Raw genomic sequence first — 9,036 nt, forward strand, 5'->3', positions numbered from 1 at the left:
TGCAAGTGTAAATACCACAGTGTTTCTGTGGTGTGAGAAACCAAAGGGTAAATAAGGACCAAAATGTATAATTGATGCTGTGAAAGAGAAAGGAATTGTTCAGAAGAAATGAGAAGTAGGGAGAGGGAAAGGGGAAAGGATGGAAAAATAAAAAAAGGATAAAATGGGAACAAAGCTTTATAAATGAGGGGAAAAGGGTTGAAGGGAAGGAAGGGAACTGAAAAAAAAGAGCAACTAGGCTACTCACGTACAGGCGCACACTGCCTATGAGGGACGTGAGTGTTACATACATCCATTTTTTAAAATGTATTTAGGACAGGGTCTCCAGGGTCTCACTACGTAGATCAGACTCCTAGTCCTCCTGTTTTCAGTCTCCCCAGCGCTGGGATTACAGGCGCGCACCACCACACCCAGTCTGAACTGGCGGTCTCAGCACACACGTGGGTGGGGCCGGCTGGTCCCTGCACCTTTAATCTGCCGAGCTATCTGGCCAGCCCCATACATCTAAATTGTACCAATAAACATAATAAAAACAAAACAAAACAGAACAAAAAAGCCCTGCTTTCACTTTTAGAAGAAAATAAATTCGACATTTCCGCCACAAAGCATGTGCAGTCTTTAACTAGCTGTGCTTAAAAGTCTACTTAACTGAGGGCACTGCGTGTTCTAAGCACTAAGTATACAGCAAGAACTTAATGAACTGTGTTCATGAAAAAAAGCAAAGTTGACACCGGATACAAACACCTCCCACGCCTTCTGGAGTGACCGCAGGGTCACTGTAAAGGCCGTCTGAAAGCGCGGTCAACTTACTGGTGCACTTTCTGTTTCTTGTAAAGATGGAAAATGAACTTGAGGCAAAGTGATCTCCTTAACTGTATCACTGCTTCTTAATCGATAGAGTCTGTTCCATAATTTAAATTCTTCTTCTGTTAAGAACCAATCCTCATTTGAGTTATTTGGCCTCACGCCTGTAATGTGGAGGAAAAAAAAAAAAGTTGAAAGTTTAAAAAATATTCAAGGGGATCGCAAAATAAACACATCACCTCAAACTGTATTTGTTTGTGAGCCTATTCACTTCTGCTAAACCAGTTATTCCAATTCTTAATACCAGCATTTGGTATTCAAAACTGCTCTGCGTTGCCACTTTCTGGTTCTACCGCCCTCCTAAGCTTCTCTCACCTCTATCAAAGCAGCCCTCTCTTTGGGGCCAAGCCTGAGTTGATGGAGCTCGCTGAGTTCTCAGGCCCGGCTTCCTTTGCACTCTTAAGAGCTGGTATACAGTAGAATCAGATAACTTAAAAATGAAAACTAGGGGCCAGGGAGATGACTCAGTAGAATAAGCGCTTCCCTGGCAAGGGCAAGGGTCTGAGTTCAATCCCTAGTCCCACCAAAAAAAAATAAATAAATAAATAAAAAAGAAAACTAGTATCATGGTTCTATGAGAGCAGCATTAGAAAAGTTGAAACTATGGGGAGAGGATAAAAGTTAAGACTAAGCTACTCTGGTGACCCAGCCTGGACTGCAGACTCAGGAGGCTGAAGAAGGAGTATTACCCCCAGGACAGCTGGGTTTGTCTCAAAAAAAAAACCAAAAAAGTAAAATCTAAAAAGGGTTATAGGCTTTAGTTTTGAGTAGAAAGAAGAAGAGCAAAGAGTAGGGGGGATAATTTGTTGAAATATTGCAATATACTTTAAGAGCTGTATAAAAGGAATTCTTGGTTTCCATAATCTCTAGAAAACAATCACTAAATAGAAAAGAAACAGTAAGGAAAGGAATTCTGCCCCAGTAGAGACGAGGGCAGAAAAAAAACTGAAAGGTTCCTGAATTAGGAATTAGAAAGGGGAAGAAAAAAGGATCAAGGTGAGACATGTATGTGACACCCACACCCCATGATGTATAAATGCTACATCTTGCAAGAATAACTGATGAAACAAGGGAGAGGGGAGGGAGAAAGGAAAGGGAAAAGTTCTAAGAAAAAAAAAAAGAGAGAAGAAAGGAAACATGGGCCGGGCATGGCAACGCATGCTTGTAATCCCAGCACTCAGGATGCTGAGGCAGGAGGATCATTTAGAAATTGAGACCAGCTTGGGGTACAAAGTGACCTCAAGCCCAGCCTGAGCTGCACAGCGAGACCCTGGTCTCAAAAATAACCAAAAGAGAGAAAAAAAGAAAACATGGAAACAAAGCTTTTATAAATGGAGAGGGGAGGTGGAGTTGAAGGGAGGTTACTGGAATGGGGGGGAAAAATCACATGAAATATTATCACAAATTCTCTACAATGAATGTGATCATTAATGTACACCTAACCTATACCAGTAAAATCTGATTTTAAAAAATTTTAGTAAGATAATGTTTATTTCCAAATTTTAAAAAAGGAACTAGAAAACTTCTGCCTCCAATATTCCCAAATACTGTATAAGACACTTTTAAAAAATGCATCTATTACCTCACCTAAAAGTTTTGAGTTGAATCATCTCTCAGGCCATTTCCAGATCTCAGTGCAAAGACCCCAGGCCTGATTCCTAGTACTCCTACTAATAAAGTAAAGAACGAGTAGAACACACACACACACACAGTCTTGTCAAGAACAATCACAGGGGCTGGGGAGATGGCTCAGCAGAGTAAGTGCTTCCCTGGCAAGCACAAGGTCCTGAGTTCAATCCCCAGATCCACCAAAAAAAAAAAAAAAAAACAAAAACAATCACAGACTCAGGAAAACTGGGAGTGGCAGGAGCACAGCACAGGCAGATGTGGCGGTCTACACCTCTAAGCCCTGCTGTTCAGGAGGCTGAAGCTTGGGGACTGTGAGCTTGGGTTCCAGCAGCTTAGTGAGCCTCTCAATTTTTTTTAGAAAGCCTGGGGATGTAGCTCAGGGCAAAAGCCCAGCAATTCAATGGCCAGCGCCGTTTTATTTTATTTTTATTTTGGCGGAACCAGGGATTGAACTCAGGCCCTTGCACTTGCCAGGGAAGCGCTTATTCCACGGAACTATCTCCCCGGCTCCCCAGCGCCATTTTAAAAGAGAAAAAACCCCAGGGAGCAAGGCCAGCTTGGGTGTGGCAGGGGCCATGCTAATCTTCTCTATCGTTCCAATTTTAGTATATGTGCTGCCGAAGCAAGCACAGCAAGGCCAGCTTGGGGCGCAGATCTGTAACCCCAGCCATCGGAGCGGCTGCGGCGTACGGATCACATGCGGATGGCTGCGGCATACGGATCACATGCGTGAGCCTGGCCAGGACAGCTCTGACGTGGCAAGGCCCTGCCTCAACATCACAAAAGACTGGAGATTTAGTCTCGTTCTTTCTCTTCTCACTTCCCTCCTCCTCCGAGTTGCCAGCCTATCTTCAATTTTCCCCAGTGTGAGGGTCTCTTTTTTGTTTGTCTGGGATTTTTTCTTCCACGGGGAGGTGAGGGAGAGCATGGGGTGTGGTGCGCATTCTGGGTGCTGAACCCAGGGCACCCTGTCACTGAGCCTCTCTGCTTCTAATTTGGAGACAGGACTTCAGCACGCTGCCCAGGCTGGTTACAACCTTCTCACCCTCCTGCTTCAGCCTCCTGAGTAGCTACTTTAGACCTGCACCCACAAGCCAGCTACCACAAGGGTTTCTAACCCCTGGGCTCACAATGTTGCCTTCCTTTTGCTACAAGAACAACTTCTTACCCTTCTAAAGACTGCACCCAAAACCAAAAATAAAACCAAAGACAGCACCCAGCACATCTTAGAACATATACTGAAGTTTGCAATGGAGAAATATTATATCAAGTTATGATCTGCCAACTAAGAACAGGGGAAGAAAACGTGACAAATGCAACCCTGTCTACTTACCATTCCTGCAGGAAGGGAGAGAAGACCTACGCTTCCCATTCCGGGCAGGCTTCTCGGGCTCATAGGCGCCGTGAGTGATGAACATCTTGTGCAGTTCTGGGCTGACACCAGCAGGAACCATGCGGGGGCTTCTTTGGTAAAAACGAAGGACTTGTCTGCTACCTGAAATGGCTTTATAAATAGTTCTTTTGTTGGACTGACTCTGATTATAAGTCTACAAAAACAGATACAAAATCTCTAATTACATTATTTCCATAATTATCATTGAGTCATAAAAAGCAATTATTATATTAGTTTGGATTCACTTTTAGAACAGAAAATCAAACCAATTCGCTTGCATGCTTGAAGAACAAAATTACTTCTTTTCCTATTTTTTAAATTTTTTTTAAAAAGTAAACTGTTAGATAAACCTTTCTTTGCTGTCCTTCTTTTTTTTTGGGGGGGCGGGGGGGTACCAGAAAATGAACTCGACCTTGCACTTCCCAGACAGGCGCTTGTGCTGCTGAGCTATATCCCCGGCCCTAACTAAACCTTTGATGCAAAGCCATTTTTAAATCTATTATTATAAAAGCTTATCTCAGCAACTATATTGCACGAAGGAAATCTTATTTTTTATTTATTAACTTGCTGCCTTGAATAATGCTGACATTTTCAGATAAGTATAAAGTCATGCCTGCACTAACAAGAACAATTGCTACAAAAACAATTTCTTACCCTAGAAAAGTTTTTGTGTTTTTCTTTTTTTGTAGCAGTGTGCATTGAATATAGTGCCTCCACACTGAGTTACAGCCCCAGCATTTTTTTACACATTTTCTATTGAGGACCAAGGATATCGCTCAGCGGCATAAGCACCTGCCTGGCAAGTGCAAGGTTCTGAGTTTGATCCCCAGTACCAAAAAAAAAAAAAAAAATTATATTGAGACAACACCTGCTAAATTGCCCAGACTGGATCAAACATGTGACTCTCCTTCCTCTGCCTCCTAGGTTCCAGAGATAACAGGCATGTGTCTAGCGGCACAGTTTTTGGTTTTTTAAACTACATTTTTATTTCAATTCCTTCATCTCTTTCGTTTCTACGTTTTCACTGCATGCAGCAAAGCATGACTATCCTTACAAAGTACTAACCTGGCTAAGTAATGAATCTGAAGCACTGAAAACATTGCATATGGGGCTAGGGAGATAGCTCAGTGGTGTAAGTGCCTGCCTGGCAAGCCCGAGGACCTGAGTTCAATCCCTGATACAGCATGCCGTGCCAGTCCAGAAACGGCATGACAGCACATGCCTGCAATTCCAATCCTGGGGAGGTTAAGACAGAGAATCACTATGAGTCTGAGCTATGAGACCTTGTGTTGTATAAAATAAATAATATTAAAAAAATATATTGCATAGAGTAAGTCAGCCATTATTATTACTTTATAAATAAAAACTCTGAGATGAAGTGACTTGGCCAGATAACTGGTCAGAACCCAGCTGTATTTCTTGGTAATGTATGGCCACCAAACATGCCACTCATTAAATTCATTTCATGGATAAATGGTGTATTACACATGAGGGCTATGATCACATAGCAAGCACAGGAGAAAGCATTCATTCTTTGCCACGCATCACAGTGCATGCTTAGAATCCCAGCCCTGTGGAGGCCAAGGCCGAGGCAAGAGAATCCCAACTTGGAGTCCAGCGCAGGCAAAGAGAACTTGCCTCAAAATTAAAGACAATTCAAGGACTGGGCTACAGCTCAGTTGTAGCTCACTGCAAAGGCCCTGGATTCAGTTCCTAGTACCACCACCAAGGGAAGATGCTCACTTGCTTTAAAAGGACACACAAAACACTTAAAATCAGTTTCCAAAAACTAGCAAGCCCAAGGACCTGAGTTCAATCCCCAGTACTGCATGCTGTGAGAGTCTGGAAACTGGGCGTGACAGCGCATGCCTCAATATAGATAACGAGGGGATTTTTAATGTGAACACTTTATGGCAGCAAATACAAAATACATATGTTAATATATTTAGGAAGTCCTGTCACCCAAGATTATAGCAAAATATGAAGAGAATTAAAAGTGCCATTGACTTAGACATAGGCTTCAGAATAGACATCAACGAACATCAATAAAGGATCAGAAAAGTAGTACCGGGGCTGGAGAGTTGGCTCAGCAGAATAAGTGTCCACCTGGCAAGCACAAGTGCCTGAGTTCAATTACCAGTTCCACCAAAAAAAATAAAACTAGTACCGTATTTTAGGTTTTGTAGCTCACACAGTATCTCTAGTGCATATTCCTTAGTGTATCTGGTTACTGTTTTCTATAGTTTACAAAAACCTAAATTAAACAGAAAAGGCAAGTCTTGTCCCAAGCGTGGCCGTGCACCCTTGTAACCTCAGCGCCCTGGGACTTGCAGCATGGGATTCACAAGTCTGAGCCCAGCCTGGTCAACGTAGTGACTTAGCAAGATGCTGTCTCAAAATAAAAAAAGCAGGGGCTTGCGGGTTAGCTCAGTTGTTTAAACACCTGCTGGGGCAAAAACCCTGGCAGGCACAGGGGACCACAGTTCAATCTCCAGCTCCCCATGCCTTACCAAACCTGCACTTCAGGCAGCCTGGGACAGCCAAAAAAAAAAAAAAAAAACCCTTCTAAATAAAAATGGCTGAGGATTTAGTTCAGGGCAAAGGGCCTGGGCTCAATCCCAAGTGTCACAAATAAATACACAAGAAAAGCATTTTCAAAAACCAAGCCTTTGAAACACAGGGAAATAGTTCATTAAAAAAAAAAAAAAAAACAGCAATACCTGCTGGTTATTGTCTCTAGATTTCTCTGAATTAATATTGAAGTATTATGACATGTTTCTTTATATGGATAAAAATTAGAACACTAAACCCAGCCAAAAATCATGATTTTTTTTTTTTTCCTTTTTAGTTGTACTGAATGCAAGTCCTGAGCCTTTGCACTGAGCTACATACTTCTGCAGGCTGTTTTACTTTTTATTTTGGGAGAGGGCCTCAAAGTCCCAGAGTACTAGGAGTGCAGGTGTGCACCACCACAGCTGAGGCCACGGCACCACAAATTCAAGTCCAATTAGTGCAACTAAGTAGCTGGAAAAATCCTTGTCTTAATGAAAAAGCCTAGAGATACAGCTCAGTGTGAAGGCCCTGGGATCAACTGCCAGTCCTGGAAACATGGGAGGAAGGCAAGAGGGGACAGAGTAAGCTCAGACTAAATAAACCAGTTACCTAAAAACTGGACTTCAAATGCTGCGACACCGTTAGTTCTCTTCAGCCTGCACTTCTCAAGCCTTAAATGTCACACCACGTTTCCAAAGGCTACTCACACGCTCCTCCCGTCCTTCAGCAAGGATCACCACAATCCTGCCCTGGCGCTTACGGCCGGTTCTACCCATTCGTTGTATCAGTCGGATTGGGCTCTTCTGGGCATCGAAGCATACGATGAGGTCCACTTCCCCTATGTCCAAACCTTCCTCACCCACGCAGGTGGAAACCAGTGTGTTGTACCCACCAGCGCGAAATCGCTTCACTACCTGAAATGAAGAGGATTGAAAAATTACTAGATGTAAACTAAGAGAAACATAGTATATTGCTCCCACTCACCCCAAAATGGTAAAATCAGATTAAAAATCAGCACAAAAGATACCACAGATTATAAAAAACAAAACGGCAATAAAAGCCAAAGGAGATGGTGGACCATGCCTAGAATCCCAGCAGGGAGCAGGATCATCACAAGTTGGAGGGCAGCCTGGACTACATGCTACATTCAGCACCAGCCTGAGACTCTGTCTCAAAATATCAAAAACAAAAAAAGACCTTCCTCTGCTTCAAACCTTCCAATGACTTCTTACAGCCCTCAGTCATTAAGACAGAGCTGACCACGAGGGTCCTCAAGGCCCTGCCTCTCCATTTCCTCTTGCTTTTACCTCCTATTTCTAAATAAGTGGACAACGACAGAACTGTATGCAAGAAAGCTCAGCTAGAATTAAACAGCTGTTATAAACATAACTGCGTAGAAGAGTGACTTCTACAAGGCAGGTACTCTGGCCTGCAGTCCAGTGGGGGCAAACCTAAGGCCCACGGGCCACGGCACAAACGGTGCAGAACGCACCAGCAGTGCACAGTTGCACCTACTCGCCAAGTTGCCACCTCGCAGTAAGTGAGTGGGTTTGGGTTACAGTTTGGGCACTTGGTCTCTGAAGGATTCGCCATCACTGGCCTGCACAGAAACACTACTGAGGGAGGGTGCAGCTCCACAGGAAAGGAGCCACACCCAGCACCACACAAGAAACTGAGAACAGGAGTAAGGGATGAAGTGATAAGATCAGTAGATCTCTGTGTGTGGTGACATGAAGATCCTCCCAAGTTCTCCACCACTGAGCGCTATTTTAGCTCCCAGGAAGTTTCTTATCATGCCTAACAAGCTGAGGACATAATGACTACAAAACACTGAAAGTGGCAAAGGCCAGGCGTGGTGCACGCACCTGTAATCCCAGTACTTAGGAGGCTGAGGCAGGAGGATCACAGAGGTCTCATTTAATGCTTACAACAATCCCGTGTTTATAAATGAGAAAAACTGAAGGACAAGGAGTAACTTGTAAGTGGATTCTACACTAAGATGTAGGACTAGAGCATTTCTGCATAACTATTACACTTTATAGTACTTAAATGTTTCAAAATCACCATAAAACATTACACTCTGCTTACAAACAGTAGTTTCACAACTGCTTAAAACACCTCATTTGGTCTTTCAAAAAATGCTTACCTTCATTTTCAAGTTTACTATAAAATCACTGTCTTAGACAGGGTCTCACTGTGTAACTCAAGCGGGCATCAAACTCGTGGTGACCCTCCTGTCACAGTCTCAGTGCTGACACTACAGGCATGTGCCACATCACAGCTAAAATTACTTTTAAATAAATACCCAGTTGACAGTGAGCTAGAACAAAGAAGCATAATGACTAAGCTAACCAATTTTATTTTTCTCTGTGTCTAAAAATAATTACCTCCAGTTGCTCCTTCTGGGTGAAACCTTTCATGCCTTTCCCCGAAGCGTGGCCAACGAAAGTCATTACTCTAATAATTGGCTTATGTCTTAAAAGCATTTCTGCAATTTCTTGAACACTATCTCGAAATGAAGAGAAGATCATAACTCTGGTCTCATCACATTTCTTTCCAGCGGTGTTCTGAGCTATATAACAGAAAGAATTTTAAAC

The 9,036-nt window shown here is 43.0% G+C and overlaps 1 protein-coding gene and 1 pseudogene across 2 annotated transcripts in view; both read right to left on the reverse strand.

The window, feature by feature from the left end:
* Positions 1 to 880: 880 nt before the first annotated feature.
* The window catches only part of Fancm (Fanconi anemia complementation group M), a 51,277-nt gene continuing 43,121 nt past the window's right edge, over positions 881 to 9,036 (reverse strand). The window contains exons 9-13 of one of the 2 annotated variants that reach the window (XM_023723708.1): positions 8,827 to 9,011; positions 7,147 to 7,353; positions 3,827 to 4,040; positions 2,452 to 2,534; positions 881 to 968 (exon numbers count right to left, since the gene is read on the reverse strand). In XM_023723708.1, coding sequence (XP_023579476.1) covers positions 2,452 to 2,534; positions 3,827 to 4,040; positions 7,147 to 7,353; positions 8,827 to 9,011 — 689 coding nt within the window. In that variant the 3' untranslated portion in view covers positions 881 to 968. Of the gene's footprint in view, positions 969 to 2,451; positions 2,535 to 3,818; positions 4,041 to 7,146; positions 7,354 to 8,826; positions 9,012 to 9,036 lie in introns of those variants that run through there. The other variant, XM_012516360.2, reaches the window with a different exon arrangement.
* Positions 3,060 to 3,123, reverse strand: LOC111818806 (annotated as a pseudogene).

The sequence above is a fragment of the Octodon degus genome, unplaced genomic scaffold, assembly GCF_000260255.1.
Source record: "Octodon degus isolate 3935 unplaced genomic scaffold, OctDeg1.0 scaffold00102, whole genome shotgun sequence".
Taxonomy (NCBI): Eukaryota; Metazoa; Chordata; class Mammalia; order Rodentia; family Octodontidae; genus Octodon; species Octodon degus.